The 21205-nt window shown below is 38.6% G+C and overlaps 1 protein-coding gene across 1 annotated transcript in view; it reads left to right on the top strand.

Moving 5' to 3' along the window:
• Positions 1-18674, top strand: part of CRYBG1 (crystallin beta-gamma domain containing 1) — a 95264-nt gene extending 76590 nt beyond the window's left edge. The window contains exons 15-23 of the mRNA XM_030945402.1: positions 2538-2664; positions 2844-2876; positions 4688-4797; positions 5031-5160; positions 8882-9021; positions 11450-11573; positions 12717-12875; positions 15717-15879; positions 18425-18674. Coding sequence (XP_030801262.1) covers positions 2538-2664; positions 2844-2876; positions 4688-4797; positions 5031-5160; positions 8882-9021; positions 11450-11573; positions 12717-12875; positions 15717-15879; positions 18425-18513 — 1075 coding nt within the window. The 3' untranslated portion in view covers positions 18514-18674. The remainder of the gene's footprint in view (positions 1-2537; positions 2665-2843; positions 2877-4687; positions 4798-5030; positions 5161-8881; positions 9022-11449; positions 11574-12716; positions 12876-15716; positions 15880-18424) is intronic.
• Positions 18675-21205: the final 2531 nt, after the last annotated feature.

Genomic DNA, 21205 nt, shown 5'->3' on the forward strand with positions numbered 1-21205 from the left:
AAGGTCTCCAGCACCCTCCTGCCAGCAGCCTGGGATGGAGCTGTTGCTCAGCCTCATGAGGGCAGTTTGTGCATCTGGGGGTTACAAAATCTGTTGTGCTAGGAGAGCTCATTGCCTGTGGGGCAGGATGGTTGCTGCCATGCTGCAGAACAGCACTTCAGTTTTTGTTGTGCCTGGCAGCTGGAGTGTGACTCTCTTGCTCAGGTGTGGAGGCAATATCTTGCTCTCCGGCCTTTCTGTGAAGTCAGAAGTTGGATTAAGGCAGTGCTCCTTCCTAGGGATAATCTTGAGGTCTGGCAGGTTTAGCTGGTACTGAATTCAGCTGCCTGTCCTTGATGATGTTATTACTACTTTCAGCAGCTTATATGGGCTTCTGAATTAAGTGGAGAAGCACAAGTATTTCACCACTAAGCCCTGACTCTAGGAACTGTCTGACTGCATGGGCTGACTTGCATGGAAGAGTGGCACTTAATTATTTAAATCCCATTTATTTAAATGTAAACATGTGCAAGTGAGATTTGTTGATTACTTCTGCATTCAGGCTGGGGGGAACTAAATAACTGCTATCAAGGGGCTCTTAGGAGGCTGCTGACATGTCTTACAGTTAATTTTATATCAAAACCACTTGTTTGCATAGATCTCAAATGAGTAAAACTACTGTGCACCATAGCTGGATCCTGGCACTTAGCACTGAAAAATCTAATGAATGCCTGCTGAAGAAATTGCTTAGGAAACCTCATTTTCACTGCTTTTGGCATATGTGATATACAGGTATAGACACACCTGAGACATTTGAACTCTCTGCTCAATTTATTGTACATACCAATGTCTCTTTGATGAATTACTCTGAGGTGATTTTGAAATGGACCTTGAAATATGCTGTAAGTAATTAGTGTGTAACAAGTTGGAATAATTGATTATATCTGAGGCAAACCAAGAGACGTGAATAGTGATGTGTGTGATTCACTGTTTGAGTGTTTGCCATGGACAAGTAAAACAAAGTTCATACTCTTGGCACATACATGTTGATGTACCTTTATTTCAGTTTGAAGTTACCCCACTTCTTGTATCTGCAGAGACTCTGGCATTTGTACCGGGAATAAAACTGCAGCTTAGTAGAATCCAACTGATTAACACACATAAATTAATGGGGAATTTTGATGTTGAGAGTTACCTTCCCCTGCAGATTTTAAGATCTGTCTCATTTTACTGCTTTGTGATATGAAATTTTTGTTAGTGTAGAAACTGAGTAAGTTTCTGAGCCGATTGAAAGTGGATTTTGGCATAACCTAGCATATACTCATTATGCACTACAGTGGCTAAAATTAAAAGCAAGTTGACTCTGAGTAGAAGTTTTTCTTGTAGAATCAGGAACCAGCAAGATGTCCTGATTCCTGCATAAATATAATGAATGAAATGCAGCTGCTACTGTGGTCTGATCTCATATAGGCGCTCAAAAAAACAACCAAACAGATAAAAAAAAAGTTGTAAGTATGGGAAAGCTTGGGAAGTATAGCAGTGAAAAGCAAGTCAAGTTCTGCAGGTAATCACAAAATCAAAGGTAGTATAGATGCAGGAAGTGCTCTGTTTGGGCTTTCAGTATGGAATCAGGGTGAGAAGAACACTGTAACAGAAGATTTATTGAATGTAGTATACTATTCTTAGCAAGATATTTAAGATTGGACCTAAAGACTGCAGGAGTAATTGGACATCAGAGAGATATATGTAGTGATTGGGTTGCTTTTCCAATACTTCAAGTGTGTATCATGTCAAAAGTTGAAAGCTTTTTAAAAAGGCATATTCTGACTGAGACAGAAGACTTGATGCAGATCTCTGAGTTTGTGGCCTATGTTAAGCATGAGATCCAACTGAGTAGTTACAATAACAGCTTTGCATTTAAATGCATTGATCTGGTCAAATTTGTGGTGGTTTTGGTGCTTAGCTTTCAAGGATATTCTTCTTGCTCTCTCTGACTCCTAGCAGGGAACAGTCTCCTCTGCTTAGACTATATGCCTGTTGTTGCAGCTCAGCATCCTGTTAGGGTGTGCATTTGCTTAAACACAACTGAGCCGTAGCTGGGGGCAACATTAAAAGTCAGTATTGCTACATTTACTGCTCAGATTGCTCTGAAAGTTAGTTCTATTAAAAAAGCTAAGTTCTGATATCTGTCTGGTGTTCTGGGTTTTTTTTTTTTTTTTTTTTTTTTAAGAGAAGAACTTGACCTTGGTAAAATAATAAAATTGTAAAACATCTTGAAATATTCTTACTGAAGATAACTTTTATGATATGTGATGTGTCTGAACTTGTGCTTTGCTTTAGCTAATTCACTTTGATTTGTATCAACATAGTGCAAGAAGGTAGTAAAATTTGCATAGGGTTTGCACTATCAGATACACTGGTTTGTTTAGGGTTTTAACAGCATCACAGTTTGGCATTTCAGAAACTTTTTATTTGTTCTTACATTAAGACAGTAATGAATGTACACATCTGTATATTGGAAAAGTAGTGTGACTTCTACCAATCACTCTCTCTTTTAGATGGGTGGCTTATGAGAATCCCGAGTTTACAGGGGAGCAGTATATACTGGCTAAAGGGCTGTATCCCAGCATTGAGTCATGGGGGGGAAAGAATTGCAAAATATCTTCAGTTCAACCCATTGTTATGGTAAGGAGCTAATTTTCTACTTGTTTTGCAAGTTCCTCTGAACTATTTGGAACTCCATTTTTTCTATCAAATCCTGTTAAATTTACATTATTTAAATGATAATTAATAGTAAATTTTGTATGTTATTTTATCGCTGTTGAAAATATTTTTTCCCTTCTTTCCCCTCAAAACTTTTGCAGGATATTGTTGGAAACGAAAGGGGTAAAGTCAAGGTAAGATACTTCTCTAAGCACATGAAACCTACTGTGTAGTGTCTGTAACATGTAAATAAAGAAGTGGCTGTTTGTCCAGGGGAACACTCAGGTATTTGCATAGATGGCTGACTAGTCAAGGAAGACTGAAGACTGCAGGTGGAGGAAGACTACTTTCCAAACCTCTTGAGTAAGGCACATTAAGACCCAAGGAAGGTGGGATTTGATACACACTTGCCATCAGAACTTTCTTAGGGCACTGGCAATGTCTTGGTTCAGCAGGTGAGGTGGTTTGAGGAATCAGTGATTGTTTCATAGAGCTGGAGCCTGCAGCCCTCTATGTCGCGGTGCAGGACCTGGAGTCTGTTGCTTAGGGCTCTACAAACAGATGATGTTTTGGTGAGGGCACTACAGGATAGATGTTGTTCTTGGTACAGCTGGCTTAATTCCTTGTGAGCCTATTTCTTTGGTTAAAAGTTTTGCTGGTGGTGGTTGCACTTGAAGGGAGTTGTTCACTCACAAATACTGCCGAGTTGTGCTTAAAAGTTAATGCCATTTTTTGTCAATAACATAAGGGAAGGAAATGGCAGGGAGAACTTGTCTGTTCAGTGAGTTAATATATTTCTACATTGGATTGTCTCCTTTGTGCAAGTACTAATATGTAGTTTTGGCAGTGAGGTTAATGGACAGCTTTTTTCATCCTTCTTAATTTCTGAACCTTCTCAAGTTTTCAGGTTTTTCCCTGTACAGAGTTATTGTTGTTTTTTATTTTCATTTCAGTCAAAGTAGTGAGTATATCACAGCCCTCAAAACTAAGGAGACAATTCTTAGCTGTCCTGGTTTGCTACTCCTGATTAGTAGCACGCTTCACAGGAATCCCCTGCATAGGGATAATGCATAAACTATGGGGAATAAAAATCTCAAAGCTGCTTATTTTCAGCTGTGTGCATGAAAAATTATTTGCATCTTTACATTATGTGCCTATTAAGACCCTATCCTAAGGAAGACGTTATCCTAAGGAAACAAAGAAGTAGTGGCTTGCAGCCAACAGGCTGCATCCATTGTCAGCATGCTCCTCTTTGGAGAATGCTGTACCTGCCCACACGCCTATCTCTATTAAGAGTGAATAAAGCTGGTAGGCATGTTGTAATGAGAATGACTTCTGTGTGATCATGGCTAATTATCCTCTAGCCAAATTAGCAAGTTTGCTGCTTAGAATTTTTTTTATTTTTTAATTTTTTAATAAGGGCAACGCACTCTGGGGGATGTATCATCTCTTATCCTTGGAGCAGAGAAAGAACTAACATGAGACTGTGTCTGTAGCTGTAACAGGCTCATAAAGCCCATCTATCCGGGGAATATATACCATGCTTCTTGGCATGCTGTCTGAGTCCTTTGCCAGGATTATACACCATTAGTGTTCTGAGAGGCAGGGAGTTTTCATTTACTGCGAAGAGTATGCATTTTGGAGATTAAGCAGATTAGCAATATAAAAGAAATCTTTTTTATGGCCTTTTAATAAAGTTGTGCCTATTCTGGTCACTCTTCGGGAATTTAAACATCTTACCCAGCTGATAGATCAAGAAGATATACTTGTTATAGTTGTTTTAATTATTTTGTATGTCACTAAGATTTACAGCCAGAAGTAATTTTTGGAGTTGTTACCTTGCTCTCTTGAGCAAGGATAGTAACACTGAAGAGGTGACAAACATAGGCAACCAAGGAAGGCTGGGTGTTAAAAGTATGTTTTATGTAATTATAGAATTAATGGTAGAGATGTAACTGAAGGTAGAAGAATTAATTTCTTTAAATATGTTTATAACTTTTTAAAGGTCCAGTTATTTTCAGAGCCTGAATTCAAGGGTAACTGCCAAATATTTGAAAAAAGCACAGGATGTATTGATTCATTTGCTGTGAAGTCTTCAAAAATTTTAGATGGCAGGTAAGTTATATTGAATGAATAATGCAAAATCACTAAAATGGTAAAAGTTTTAGAAAAGCAACCAGCTTTCTAACACACAGGTGCTTTCATGTATGGGGACTTAGAGAGAACAATGCTTTGCTATTTGCACATCAGTCTTTCAGGACAAAACATTGTAAATAATACATCTGCATTTTATGCATTTTACTGGCACAGATGTCTTAAGAGGGAACTTCTTCTCCTTCTTTCTGCAGCTGCATAGTGTATGACCAGGAGGAATTCGCCGGTAACCAGTATGTGTTGGAAGAAGGGATCTATCCTGATCTGACAGCAATGGGTTGTTCACCCCAAGCAGTTCTAAAATCTTTACAGATCATAAATATTGTAAGTAAAACATATTCAAAATATTGTAAAGATAAGGACAGTGATGATACGCTTTTTTTGCAACAGTAAAAATTCTAGGGCATGCATACAACAGAGGGGGCTTTGGGTTAGTGGGGGTGGTGAGGGGGTTGGTCTATTTGTTTTGGTTTGGGTTTTTTTCTGTGCAGTAGCAGTTAAATGTCCTAGCTGCAGTTAGTCAGGTGTTCTTGACCTCTGTGCTGCTTTTGTAAAGGAGAAGACATTACAGAAGCAACTGCCTGGGATGCCTGTTCTTAATAACAGCTTATAAAAGAACTTCTGTAAAGAGTCAGGTCTATTTCCTGATAGGAGAGACCACTTAGAATAGGTTGAGAAGGTGGTAGGATGGTGTGAAGAAATATCTGTACCATGGACCTTGTTTTGGATGCATATTTAAAAAGCAGGCCTAATTAAGCAACTTTGCATGAAATACATGTAATTATAAGACTCTGTTGTTATAATCAGGACAATGGAATTTGAGTTAATCACAAAATAATGCACCCTTCTAGATAAGGTAAAGCAACACCCAATACCATTTGGCAAAATCAGGCTGTGTTGTTATGTGTGGTGGATACAAACTAAACTACATTTACATATTTTGTAACTCATCAGTGGCCAGGAATGAGTTTGCTCAAGCTTGCAACCAATGATTATGATGGATCACTTACAGAATCTGCAAGTATCTTTTAAGATCAAAGTAATTACTAGCAAAATGTGGTCAAGATTCCAGGAACTTACAGCAACATGAGGAGATGGTACTCGTTTTAAAAAAGGGGGAGTTCACTCTTGAATCTCCTCTTTGAATTTGGCAACTTTATTGCACTCCAGTGTAATTTTGTTAACCTGTCAGTGGTGTAGCAGTTGATGGAGAGCTAAAATGTGTCATCCTCTTTCACAGCTCTGGAGAATTTTGATATACTCTGTAAACAACTGCAGCAAGTAGGTCTGCCTTCTGAACTCTTGGGCTGTCTAGTAGACAGATCTTATTAAAAACAATAGAATTGTTTCTAGCCAAGCTTGGTGGGCGATTGCCATGAATTAAAATACATTTCAATAGTTCCTGGCTTTAAAATGCTCGTTTCATTTCAGTAGTTCCTGGGTTTAAAATGCTTGTTTCAAGCTGGAAGGATCAGCTTACTTTTGAATGATTTACTATTTGTGACAGAGACTGATGTGTTAAAACAGAAATGCCAGTTCTGTGCTTCTTTAAGTTCTTTACACTTGTGAAACTTGTTCTAGCCCTACATTTTATCACACTTCAGACAGCAGCACAGAGCTGCATCTGTCTGCAAATCATGTGCTGCTGCTTCCTTCTTCAGAGGCTCCCTAGCTGCAGAGAAGAGGAGAATGGGTTACTTTGCTCATTGGTTTATTAGCAAACCAGAATAGAAAGAACGATTATTTCTGTCTTACTACTTACATTGTTTATTTTTCATGATTTTCCTAAAGCTTGAGACTTATTATTTTAGCTCCTGGTTTCACCTGTCAGACATGTTTTGGGACTGTATTTTGGCAGTGCCAATCTTAATTCCTCCCTACCATCTCCCATTTCTATAACTTTCCTCAGGATTTTTCATGACAGTTCTATACAAGAAGCACCTTTACTGTTTTCATGTCATGTTACTGTATTTATCTAGTTAAATACCCCTTTGAAGGGATCATTTTTAAGGGCCGATAAAAAAAGGAAATTAAAGGGATATTTGATACACTTTAAGTGAAAACTAAAAGGGCTTTTTTAAATAAGGGAACTTATGAAACTGTATTAAGGGCTGTTTATAAGCTCAAGGGTTTTGGGGGGTTAGATTCCACTATATCTTGGTTGTGTTTGCTTTCCATGTTCCACATAGTTGTGCTGCAGATAGAAAATACCATTTTTCCTTCTTGAATTTGACACATCTTCTTCTTCCTGAGCGTACTATAAAACAGCTGTGAATGTGGTTTATACTTGAACAGTCATCTGTAATGAGAAACCCTGTGGAATAACTAAATGGAGATCTGCAGGAACACCAGCTTAGTACAGTGCAGTACATGGGAAGAACTGACAGAAAATTCATGAGCTGACCTTGCACTTGTCACTGTTCTATATAACAGTGTTGCTGCTGAATCAAAAAAAAAATGCCCAGTGTAAGGTGTGGCAGAAAATTGGAGGATTTTCTGTTTTCTTTACAAGAGGATTATTTCTAAAGCATTGCATGAGGCTGAAAGGCTGCTGTCTGAGAAGTTGCATGTCTCAGAGGGCAGGTGCCAGTCTGTAAAAAGGCTGAGTTCAGAGGCACTGGGACATCATCACAGTGTGACTGGTCCCGCTGGGCTCTTCACCCGTGGTGGTGCATGACAACCTAACTGGTGTTGCCTTTCATGGTGGGGCTGAGCATACTCTGATTTTGGAGTAAAGGGAAAAGGCCTCTCCTGGAATTCTCCACAGCCTAGCAGCATGTGTGCCATCAGGAAGCACAGCTCAGCTGCTCTGTGATAAACTGGACTGCTGTGAAGGTAATGGTGACGCTCATGCAACGCCATCATCTGAGCCCTTAAACATCTAAAGGAAGATTAAAGAGGAATTTAAGCACTGTTAGAAATGGGTAGATGGGAGGTCTTGCCTAACAAATTCCCATGGAAGCATGCATATATGAGCTGCCACGCATGCAAGGAGCCAGCTCTGCCTTGGAGGGCCTGTTTCCATGCCTGAGGGCGGATGGGAGTCTGTCGAGACTTTGCGTCATGTCAGGCGTTCCCGATCCAGCTGATGTGTGAGTGCACTGAACACCTGCCAGAAGGAAGGAGCTCTTCTGGCTGTGGCATTGGATTTATGCAGTCATTGGCTGGAAGATTGGTGAGAAAGGGAGTGGCAGTGTCATTTCTGTCTATGAGTGTACACTGCAGCACCAGGACACTCAGGCTTAATTGACTTTACCCTAGGGAATTTCAAACCCAGCTTCCACAGGCCTTCATTATGACAGGTTATTTTCAGTCCACTACAGATACCTTGCCCCACAGAAAAGAGTCCAAAGTTCCTTTTCCAGAAAACATTCAAATCGGATTCAGTGTTGCAGAGAGCTTCCTGTGGGCAGAATCCCTCTGACACCAGAAGCATTTTGACAGAGAAGGGGAAGAATCATCTCCCCACAGCAATTTGAAGGATTCCAATGTTAGAGTTTTCACTTGTTGTGAATTTTTACCTCAGTAGTATGAATCTTGAATCTTTCGTCTAGTCAGAGATTGAAGTTGCCGTAACCTACTGTAAAAGTTAAAAATTAATGCAATAAGTGATAAGCAGTGCTGACAAGGCTGTCATCATTTGAAGCTGTAGAAATCCATATTATCTTACTGTCTGTTCAGCTCTTTGTATGAAAATTCCCACGAGTGGGGGTTAGTGCAATGAAAGAGAGATATGGCATTGATTAAAATGTATTTTAAAACATACTTAAGGTATTGTGCAAGAACCAGCCACAGAGGTCTTTGTGCCTGAAGATAAGGAAGCTTTATGTTCCATGCAAGCAGGTCTCTCATGTATTTTGTATAAGGGTTTTTTGTGACTTTTCAAGTTTAATTAGAGAGTTGAAGAGCAGAAATATTCTGGGTTTTTGATCTTAAACAATCCAGAAGAAACCTCTAAAATAAAAGGAGTATGTGGTGTACTGATCTTCACAATCACCATCTGGAATTCCAACATCCTATAAAAGCACTTATCTTCCTTTTGCAGGAGCTGTCTGAGCCCTGCATAGCTCTTTTTGAAAAGATGGGTTTCCAAGGAAAGAAAATCGAGTTCAGTACAGAAATCTTAAATCTTCAGTTCCTGGGATACAATCCTCGCATAGCTTCAGTTCAAGTCCTTGGTGGCATGTAAGTTTAAAATGACCTTTTGATTCTTTAAAATGAAGTACTTACAGGTGTAATGGAACCACAGAATGTAAAATTAGAATATCATAATGTGTGTAGTGCATTAATGCCATTTTATCTTACAGAGCATTTTCATACCCTGTCTCATCAATATATTATCACTGACTCATGCCCTTTGCTAGGAGTTGAAATGAATTTGAATAAAGCTCTCAGGGAAACTCATGTCTTCTCTCATGCCATATTATAAAAATCAGCTTGGATAGCATCCTTAAAACCAACTTCTCTGCTCTTGGTTTAGGTCTCAGTTGTAAAAAAATAATTTGGTTTGGGATCTGTGTTACAAGTTCAAAATGTTTTTTAGTAAGTCTTCACCGTCATCCTTTTAACCTCTGCTGTGGACACAGAGGTACAATCAGACCATGAGCTCACCTCTCTTGGTGTTAGTAGTAATAGTCCCTTTTACTTCAGGAATTGGATGAGAATCTACCAGTTAGATTTGGTGGATGTTTTTAAGGAGTTGTGTTCTCTAAACATACCTTTGAAGACTATGTAAAAAGTAGTCTGTCATGAAGTTTAAAAAAGCTGTTTGGAAGCATTTTTTAAAATGCTTTTTAAATTTACTGTCCTATATTCTAGGATTCCAGCAGATCTGTTGAATTCTCTTTTTGTTTTTTTCTTCCCCGTTGATAACCTCTACCTCTAAGATACTTGCCCCCAGTTTTGGTTGTTTTTGTCATTTGGGTTTTTATTGGTTTTGTTTTGTTTTGTTTTTTTGGTTGGTTTTTGTTTTTGGTTTCGTTTGGGGTTTTTTTTTGTTTGATTTTTTTTTTGTGTGTTTGTTTTGGGTTTTTTTTGTTGGTTTTTTTTTTTTTTTTTTTTTTGTTTTTGTTTTAATGATAGGTCCATGTTACAGTTGCATTGCATTTCAATGTGTTCTTTTGAAGAGGTAAATTTCCAAGGTGTGTGCTAGAGAGATGCTGCTGGGTAGCTTAAGACTGCCCTCAAGTGGATTGCTAATAAGCAAATCTGTAGAGTAAATAATTTTCCTCATCAGGATAAGCTGGTCAAAGAGTTTTCTTAGCACACTAAACTGAACTTTGAAACAAAGGTTGCAAGAAAAGGTACATGTTTGTATTGTGGAGCCTCCAAAGGTTTCAGAATCTTTCACCATAACCACAATATAGTTGATTCTCTCTTTCCATAACATGAAGTCAAGTATCAAGTAACTTTTTGGCCAATATCATGATTCCAGGTAATGGAATTGTGAATTGTGTGTGTTTCCTGTCCAATGAATATATGTGGGTTTTTGGTTTTGTTTTTTTTTTTTTTTTGGTGGCTCACTGGAAACATAGAATGTGGTATGTAAATTTGGATTTCATTATGGCAGTGTCAGCTGCTGAAATGTGTCAAAATACAGGGTTTACAGCTTCCTTGCCCCTGCTGCCTCCCTTATTGAAGAGAGTTTCATCTTCTCGTCCTTTGCTTAGAGACCTCCATTTAGAATTCCTCGGGATAGATGTGTATTAGGCAGTGAAAAAGCACCAAAATTAAAGTGAGTTTGCTTCTGGATGGAGAAGTCTGGTGACAAATCAGTCAGAGGAGGGAAGGTAACCTGAAAACGAACATATTGAGTGTTCATGTACTCAAATCCCCATGGCTACCAGACAGTCCCAGCACATCACTGTGAGAAAACTCTAGAAATTGCACTGTATGGCCGCCTATTTTGAAGCCCAGACATAATTCACTGGCTGTGCCAATAATGAAGAATCAGAAGTTGGGTTCTGACAGATTACACTCATTGTGTGATTTTAAGCATAGTTGGAGGCATGTTAGGGAATGCCAAACAAATTCTTTCGATGTGCACTCTTGCTCTGCCTCTTCCCCACCCCCCTCACAGGTATTTGGAAAGAAGAGAGATGTTATGAAATAAAACCTCTGTCAAAATACCCAGGAGAACTTCACCCTGTTGCAGTTTCCAGTATTTGCTTGTTCCAGTCTGCATCCATAGTAGTTCTTTCTCATGTGAACCACGCCTGTCCAAATTCAGACACACAAACCAGCTGGTTCTGCACCTGCAGCAATGTAGCATTTACTGCATATATAGATCTGTGCTCCTTGAGGAGTCACAGTGCCTCCTGAAAACAAATGGTATTCAAAAGTTGCGTTCTCCCAAGAAAAGGCTGTGCTTCATTCAGCTTGTAATTTTTAAATAATAGGATTCTAAAATTAGAACTCCTGTGTACCCATCTCAGTGTGGCTGACCTAAATCAGGATGCTATTTTATTATTTTTAAGGCCTGTTACAAAGAAGATAATTGGCTTTCCAGAGCTAAACATTACTATGTTGTGGGACAGATTTCTATTAAACTCATTTATTGCTTCCAAAGCAGAATTTAGCAGTTAAAACATTGTCTTATTTTTTCTCCTCATAGATGGATAATTTATGAACACAGTAATTACAGGGGACGTCAGATGATGTTAACACCAAATGAAATTCCAGATTGGTGTAAAGCCAGTGGCTTTTGTCAGATAGGTTCTCTGAGACCTTTACTGCAGGTGAGTGGGCTCTGAGATGAGCTCATCAAGCACTTATTTATATCTTGTCATGGGGTTGGGGAGATATTGTGCAGCTGTAAGCAGTGTTACAGCCTTGTCACGGGCATGTGACAAACTTCAGCATTGGCAATTGTGTAAAGAAATCCAGAGTTTTGTGTGTAATGAAAGCTGTTTGAATATGCTACATGGCTTTGCAGTTACACGGCTTAAACTGTTAATTAAGCATCCTTTAAACCAAAGTACAGAAGACAGCATATAAGGATTAATTAAGGATTAATAAATAATGGCTATAACTGCTATATAGAAATGATTTTAAGTTGTTTCATAACTAGCACCCAGACTGGTTGCTGGCATACTGTCTGTACTATCTGCATTATTTATGGAACAACAAGAAAATTGGTAAAAAAAAAAGATACTTCGGTTAGTAGTGATTTTGTGTTGATTTAAGAGGAAAAGTCCCTCCCTGCTTATTAGTTGGCAGAATAATTTGCAAATCTAATGCAAAATTTATTCTTGTCATGCAGTCTTTATTTTGTTCTATAAATATGTATAATATTTTGTTCCATATGAACTTGTCCAATGGTGCAGCAGTCCTGGGAGCTTGTAACATTTGAGGTTCTTGGTTTCGTTGGAGAAACAGCTTTTTCTAATTCATAGGTTACTTGTACCTGTAACCAGCTTCATTCGCTTGCTGTCATAGCTTTGTCTTTGCATAGCCTTAAGCAGAATTAGGAATAATGCATTTTGACTGCCCTGCTGAGAGCTTGTCTGAACAGAAGTGTTCATGTGTAAGAGGCCACACAAATGTACCCTTAATGAAAGCTAAGAGCATATATGGAATGGAATTAGCAGAGAGAAGTTAGTTCTGCTCTGAATTAAAAATCTTTAGTTTTCCACTGTGTGCTGATTTCAGTGCATAGGAAAGCCTAAAACTCTCCATGCAGAGTGGTGAGTTCTCACAGTTTGTCTTGTCCAGATGTTTATGGGCTTCTCAATTACATTCTCAAATAAAAAAGTTAAGCTTTCAGAAAGAAAAAGGGATGTTTGGGGTTCAGCACTGACAGTAACTGCTCTGAAGTTAACTCAGAGCAGGATGTGTTCTCTGCTGAGATTGTGGTTTAAGAATTCTTTTGTTTTGTGCAGAAACGTGTGTACTTCAGGCTTCGAAACAAGGAAACAGGAAAATTCATGTCAGCTGATGGCAACCTAGATAATCTGAATCTTCTCAGAATACAGGTTGCAGAAGATACAGACTCAGATGATCAAATCTGGGTTTATCAGGATGGATTCATAAGGTGTCGGGTAAGGTTTGAGTTCAATGTACATTTTCTCTTTTCCTCTCCAGTAGTAGGGCGTTATGAATTCAGTTCCTACTGCAGCATCTTTATTTTATAGGCTTAATCTGTTTCAACTAAAATGTAATCCTTCTGTAAGGAATTGGTATTTTGTGGGTATTGTTTTGTTTTGTTTTGTTTTAATCAACTCTGGCTTTTTCAGGTGATACAAACTAGTTGTATGATACTTTTTTTGATATAATTGAAATTTTGAGAGAAAGAATTGCAAAAGTATCAAGGCAGGGGAGACCCTTCCTGATAATATTTTGAACTATGCATACCTTGCAGTAGGACAGTTATGTAATGTAGGTTGGTATTTGTACCAGTTTAGAGCAAATTTGGGAGGAAACAGATGGTTAAAAATATAAACATCATAAAGTCACCCTAGGACAATATCCTCTTCTGCATTTAGGCAAGCTTAAAGATAAAATCCCACTCTTTTGAGCCTTTTAGGGGTGGGTTTTTTTTGGTTTTGTTTTGGGTTTTTTTGTTTGTTTTCTGGTTATCCCTGTATTAGTCAAATCCATCCTTTTTCCTTTCTTCTGTACAAGTTTCCAAATGAAGCCCTACTTTTCTCACAGTCCATAAAACTAATCATGTGCAAATTGTCATTGAGGTGAGCAGAGGTATGCACAGTTGCTCATACAAAGTTTAAGCATGAACAGTCTTCGGTAGGGATGCCTGCCAAAAGAAAATTAAGTTACTTTAATACTGTTAAACAGCTTGACTGCAAAGAAGCATGTGAACTTTTTCTATAGGATTGTATAACTTCAAAGGAGCCATTTATAACTATGTCATCTATGCTGGAGGGAAGAATCTTACTGTTAATAAGCTAAGGCATTGTTTGGACATGTTTACAGGACACATGCAGTTGTAAAAGGGATTTATGCAGACAGCAAAATGATGCAAAGTAAGCTAAAAGCTTTAATATGACATCGAAAAGACTTCTCTTTTGATGGTGCTTCTCAAACATGTCAACAAGTTTTCATATTGAGACAGTGTGGTATTATATGGCTTTGGATAAATGCTCCTGGTTTTTGCCATTTTTCTGTATCTCATAAAGCAGTTTTTCTGTGCACAGAAAATACACGGCTTGTGCTATATAGCAGTCAGGTAGCTTAGTGCAGAGTGCAAGCTGGCAACATTGATCTTAAGTGACTGAACTCTTACAGAGCTCTGCCATCTTTCTGGTGAATGGTAGTAAATCCATTTTGCACAAACCAGAAATTGGGTTCACCCACATATTACAAAGAAAACTGAGCTCCTGGGTGGGTAACTACACAGGTCACTAAAACAACCTGCACCTTCCTGTAAACTTGGGTCATTTCAGTGACTGAGTCATGAGATGTGACCTTGAGCTGTGCCTGGGGTTTTCAAGGAAGGGCTGTTTTAAGTATGTGGGATAACCAGTAAGCAAGATATGAAAGTCATTCTGCTCTTTTTTCAGAAACAGATGTGAATGCAGGTCTCCTTACTCTTCATGAGTTTCATGGAGATGAGTGAAGTTTTGGCCTAGTGGACCTAATGTCTAAGCTCAGAGTTTTCCTTGTCCCACTAGAGAACGCGTCAGATACAAGTGAGAATTTCACAACCAAATCAGCTTTCTTTAATTCTAGATTATGACAATTAGAAGTATAATTTTTTCAAGAAAAAGTTCTTTCAAAAGTACTTGTAAAATAATTTAGGGCTATTTCAACAATGACAGATGAGTGTTCAATCTGCCACAGAAGTGCATTCAGTAGTTTAAAGGCACAGTTTATGATGATCTACTGAAAATCACTGTTTATGTAGAAAAATTGACTGTTACTTAGTAGTACAGCCTTAACACTCTTTTGAAATAACCTTGATTTTTGCCAGCTCTTTTTTAACCAAGAAGACATTTGCAGATGTTTGAAATCAAGTAATACAAGTGACTAGGAAAAGAATGAAGAACAAAGAAGCAAATATTACTGTGATACCCTGTGAAATTCACACACTTGCTACTGTGCAGTTATGTCCCCTTTATGAAAAGGTTACTGCAAAACTAGAAATACTTGGAAAAAAATAGTTCAGAGGAAATGGAGAGCCTCTATGCAAGGAAGAGAGACAAAACACTGAGGACATTTTAGCCTACAAAGGGTACACTTTGAGGGAAGATGTGCTTAAAGTCTCTGCAAACATAGCATAGACAACACATCCTTTAAAATAATCCAGGGATGAGGAGAGCATCAAATAAAACTAGTTGCACATAAAATTATTTTTAATTTATATATATTTTAAAAATAATTATAGTTAGGATTTGGAACTGCTTGCCACAGTATGGAAGGGTTAAAATACACAAGGGTGTTCACATTAAAGGGTTACTCTGATCTTGGAGGGTAGTGACTAATAAATTCATACACGGGACAGAAAATGAGCATTAAAGATTCCAGGATGCATGGAAAAGTCTCTGGGCTGGCAATTGCTGTAGCCTGGAAGAGATAACCAGGAACATACTTCATACAAGTGTACTGGCAATGTAATCTTCCATGGTATAAATGTAATCTTCAGTTACTGGCCAGTGTTATAGACAGGTGCTAATTGTTCCTTTTGATCTGATACACCATAGTTATTTTAATGTTCCTGTGTAGTAGAGTGTGTCAGCATAAACATAAACAGGAACAAAAGAAAGATGAGTCTTGAGTTTGGGGCAAAAATGGATTCCTGGAGGGAAAGTCATTCCCAAATTCTATTCTCACCTGATGATATCTCTCAGATTTGATAAAAAAAACAGTGGACAGTAGAAGTAAAGCCATTCTGAGTAATTGCTGTTGCCTTTCTGATGACACAGATGGCAGAGGATTGCTGCTTGACAATTGTTGGAAATCTTATAACTCCTGGCTCTAAACTCGGTCTGTCATTTGAGCGGAATGAAGACAAACAATATTGGCATATTAGTCCTGATGGCAGAATTTATAGCAAGATGAAACCCAAGCTGGTTTTAGATATCAAAGGTAAGCAAATGTTATCTCATTACACTGGGTCTTAATTACATGGTATTTGCAGTGGGATACACACTAAATTAAGGATGGTGATTTAGTTGCTTTAATCTAGAAGCAAAAAAGACCCGATCAGCTAGTTTGACCTCCTGAATTATACAGGCCCTAAGACTTCATTGCATTTCTCCTACATACAATTTAGTAACCCACAGTACTTGCTTATCTTGTATTCTCAGTGTCCACTCACTGTAGATAGCCTCAGTTAATTTTTGGGCAATGTGAATATGATTATTTAAAATGGTGAAGCAAGAACAACCTAACTTTTCATTAACTTGACTTTCTGTAAGTGCAGATTTTCTTACATAGTAGTTGTAGATGCAATAGCCAAAGGGTATTAGGAAAGCAAAGGCAGGCTTCTATACGGACGTGATTAGATGCAAAGAGGTGGGGTTCTTTTGTTTGTTAATGGCTATGCCTATATGGCAAGCATGAGATTCTGCCATAGCAGCCTGGTGGGGTCTGTGAACACTTGATGTGTATTTTGGAGTCACTTTTGTCATAGTAATTTGATCTGTGTAGTTTCTGAACTTCATTTTCAGAGCTTCACAGAAGGTCTAAAAAAGTAGCAGATTTAATGATTAGCAGAATTAGCATAATCAGATGTTCTTACATAACTCCTTTTTTTTGGGTGAAGGGAGTAAACATTTTCTCTATCTGTTATATTCTGTTAATATTTTTAGCTGTTTTAAAATTGATTTTAAATTGATGCTATGACATTAATTATGTCAATTACAATGACCACTACCCCCCCAAAAAAACCCAAACCAACCAGAAAAATAGCACAGTCAACAGCCAGCACTTTAGAACTAAACAGGACTGAACATGTGGAATCATAGAATATCCTGAGCTGGACAGGACCTATAAGGATCATCAAAGTCCAACTCCTGGCCCTGCAAGGGACACCCCAACAGTTACACCATGTGCCCGAGAGCATTGTCCAGCATCTTCTTCAACTCTATTGGTCTTGGTGCTGTGACCACTTTTCTGGGAAGCCTGTTCTAAAGAAGCAGACATACTGCTGCATTGCCTTTTCTTCAGTTAATCATGTTAAAAGCAATTACGTATTCTGCATTTATAGTGGAAGAACTTTACAATGGATAGGCCTGGTAGTGGGAGTATAGATGCACTCTTAGCTTTAAAAAAAGTAAATCTGTACAATAAATACAAAACAGTAGATACATTTAGCTTTTATTTGAGAAAGCCTAGTAAGAACATTGCCTGTTTCTGCCAACTCTGCCGATCCATTCCAGACCACAAATTATGTGTTAAAGAATTCCTCAGCAAATGAATGCAGTTGTGAAACTGCAGTTGCCAGTGCCACCTTGTGGATAAACTGGCATAGCACAAAGCCTTGTCCTGAGCACCATGCTATCAAAGCAAATAGTCTCTCTATCCACTGAAAAAAAAAATTCCATCTTTTCCCATCTTAACATGTTTACATTCTATCAGACAGCACTTAAAAAAATTTCTGCACTCTCAGTGATAACTGAGCTACAAAAAAATAACATTAGCTACAAAGCTCAGTATGTTACACTCATCATAAGCTTTCAGCTGCCAGGCTTGTCTTTTGCTCACTCAGGGAGGGTGAGGCAATGGGGGTACAGAACAAAAAGACATTGTCTGTGGGGGTGTCCTGGTGCTTTGTATAAATGGATGGCACAGATGCCTACTTCCAGTGGGAATACCACCTGCTTTGCAGGTGTGTTGTACTGCAGGAAATGCACGTGTCCTACATTTCTGCAGTACATACTAGATCTGAGGGAAAAATCCACCAATTCTGACTTCCAGCTTCAGTCAAATGTGTCTTTGCTTCCCAGTTTCTTAAGTTAGAATATTAATGGTGCTCTTCTGTGAGAACATATTTGGCATTGTACTGCTTAAGTAGATTAAGCTCTCCTAAGAAATGTTTCCATTTTGCGTTCAGATACATTCAGCTGCCAGTGGAAACAGCTGAACATTGGGTGATACATTGTGCATGATGACTTGTGATTCATCTGGTCAAAATAAAGGATTATAATGCCAAGGAGTAAATGAGTGCCAGACCTTGTCTCTGACTTGGTCACGTGTTTATTGTCTGGTAGCAGAAGGACTTACTTCATCATCTAAACATCTTCACTCTATTTTTAGAGCCAAGTGACAATTGACAGTTGTTGCAGGAAAACTGAATAGTCAAGCATGGCATTTAGGAAGTGACAGTCTTCAAGGAGCTGCACCTGACTCTACTGCAGTGTTTCTTTCCTTTTCCATCCAGGCTGAAAATGTTGAGAAACTGAATTGCTAAAGGCATGGAGAGAATGAGGCAGAGACTGATCCTGGTTAATTCAAAAACTGTTTCAAAAATAAATTCCAAAAGCAGGCAGTGATGAAAATACATTTGTCTTCTCAGAGCTACGGTTGAAGATAAATTGTCTACACCAGCTCTTACAGAGCTTTTCTGAAACCTAGAGTATTGTCTTTTATTTGAAAGATAACCTCCCCTCTTTGACATTTCTCTCTACAGGAGGCACTCAGTATGACTGCGACCATGTTGTTGTCAACACAGTCAGTGAAGAAAAGTTAACGCAGTGTTGGGAACCGCTGGTTGTATAAACCCAGTGAAGCAAAGATGATGTTTGGATTGGCCACTGTTCTAGACATGGGAATTGGCACTGCCATCTCTGAAGGATACAGGATCAACGATGAGAGTTTTGTCTTCACAATTTTAAAAAGAACAAGCAACAGAATTATTTCACCTCCCTATCCAAGATCATTTTCCCTATAAAAGCTTGAGTATCTCAAAACCTTCCTTTTTTTTTTTTTTTTTTTTTTTTTTTTTTTTTTAAATCCTTACAATTCAGTGTTGGATAGAGATTTGGCAGTATGCCTCAGGCTAGAAGGGAATAACTGAGAGAGACCCCATGGAGTTACAGTCATGTCAGCGAGTAGTTAACCCAGAAAAGTCAGTAAGTGTAACTTATTTTATAAAAGACAGGAGAGCAGTGTATGTGGGTATAGCAACTTGGACCTGTGGGCTGTAGTATAGATAAATACTCACTATGGGAAATTAATATATTTGGTTCACTGGAACAAACTTAGGTTTACTGAAAATTTAAGACTGCTAGTAATAAAGACTGCTAGTACAGCACATCCAAAGACATTTTAACACGTGGCTTCAAGTATAGTTAGTATGCTAACATAATAAGTCCTAAATTAAGAAAAAAATCTAGATTTTCTTATGTATAGAGGATGTAAAGTAGCAGATATTTTGTTAGAAAAAGAGAAGGCTGGCAAAAGGATGCATTGGAATGTGAAGAATTTGCCCATTTTCTGGGCTGCCTAACTTCTTGAGTTGTGGGTATTTTTCTTCTTTGCCAAGACATATTTGTACCTTCTAAAACAGTTTCAGTAAGTAGAGTCTTGCTGACCTCTGAAATCATACAGGAAACAAGAATTCTTATGGAAAGAATTACTACAGATGACTGTAACAGCCTGTAAGCACTGTGGTTACTGAGTTTTCCAGCCACTGCCTGTTGGGCTTACCAACATGGAGAATGCCCAACTCCCCAATATTTCTGGAGATGTTGAAAAGCAATGATAGTGGTGGGCTCCCAGCTCCCTGTTGGACAGAAGTGTCAGACTCCTCTAGGAAGGGGCACAGCCAGGCCTGGATACATGCCCAGCCACAAGGGCTGTGCCCATTCCAAGTAAGTGTTACTGGTTTAGCAAAGAGCTCCTGACATGTAGGATGCTCTGATGACTGCAGGAGGTCCTTCTGTTGCTCTGCTTTGAACCTAGTCATGTTAGTTTTACTTGATAATGTTGGCAAAAAGGTAAAATACAAACTCTGGTACTATGCTGCTGTGTTTTGTTCTGGCTTAGACCAGTGTTATTACAAGCTGCTCCAAGGAGCATCCAGGTCTTTGTCTTGCATAGTAAATCTGTTTAAAATTAACATTTTCCTTACTATTGTATTGCCTCAAAGGATCCTGGTGCTTTTGCTATTAGCACCCTAGAGGAAGTGCCTTACTAATTTTCTTCCTTTTGTAAAGAAGCACTGAAGTTTTGTTGCTCTGAAATGTGCTGCTTTTTGTCCTTAATATAAAATATGTTACTAGTTCCAAACACAGTGGTACTTTGTCATATTGATGTGCTCTTGCTATATATAATATAGCATTTTACAAATAAATGTAAGTTAGGTAATGTTTTACTGAAATAATTTTTAAAGGTAGAAAAATGACATTTTACAGTTAGTTTTGCTTTCATCTTGTGCCTATCTCTGTCCATAATTCCTCTGCAACAGCCAGCCCCTGAGGAGTGAATACATGGTGTGGAATAGCTACAGGCTCTGAGGAATGGGTGAGTCTTCTATACAAGAAGAATCTTCTGCACATGTTTGTACAGGCACTTGTATAAGCATTTGTACACAGGGCCACCATTCACACAGCTGCCGCTTCTGTCCCCTGGTGGAAGCATTGCATGACATGGTTTGTGCATCACCACAGCTGCACTGCAGTAAGTGGACAGCTCTCATTTAGGAAGTTGCCATTTTCCTTCAATCCACCTGCATTATTGCAGGGGAAGTTACTCCATAGCCCATCTGGCAAAATGGCAAGTTGAGAAACAGCCCACTGGACACAAACCACCCCCTCCAGCACTTCACCAGCACTGATGAGACACAGCAGAACAGGGACACAAAATTGTGTCTACCCTACCTGCACTCTGCAGTCAGCTGAATCTGGGCCAGGAGTTCAGCAATTAGAATAATTATCAGTTACAGATTGATTTTGTTCCATGCTTCTATTTAGATTAGCTGTGTCATGAGAGAGTTGCTATAACAAGATCAAAGTATCAGTCTTGAGACAGTGATGTGACCATTTAGGTCTAAGAATGAAATAGCTTGAGTAATAATCTGCATTAGTGAAGGCAAACAGAAGTAGGAAAACCAAGGAAAAACAGCACAGGTTTCATATAGACAAGTAGATAAGAGTGCCTCACTATTTCAGGACTTACACCTGAAAAACAAAAGCTCCAAGACATACAAAAGGAAAATGCTGCAGACTGTTCCTCTTCCTAAGAGTGAGGGGTGTTCTGCAGAATTCACAACTACATTTTTAATATGGTTTTCAGGTAGAAGTGCTTAAGAGGCATTAGTATGTCTTGTCTGCTTAATAACAGGCAGCGTATGAAGGAATCAGAGGCTTTTCTAAAACAAGATTTATAAGTTATGCATCCTGTATGAGCTTTTAAAAAAGAAATACTCACTGAATACCAATTCATGTTCAAGGACTGACTGCAGGCGGAA

This window comes from Camarhynchus parvulus, chromosome 3 (genome assembly GCF_901933205.1).
Source record: "Camarhynchus parvulus chromosome 3, STF_HiC, whole genome shotgun sequence".
Taxonomy (NCBI): domain Eukaryota; kingdom Metazoa; phylum Chordata; class Aves; order Passeriformes; family Thraupidae; genus Camarhynchus; species Camarhynchus parvulus.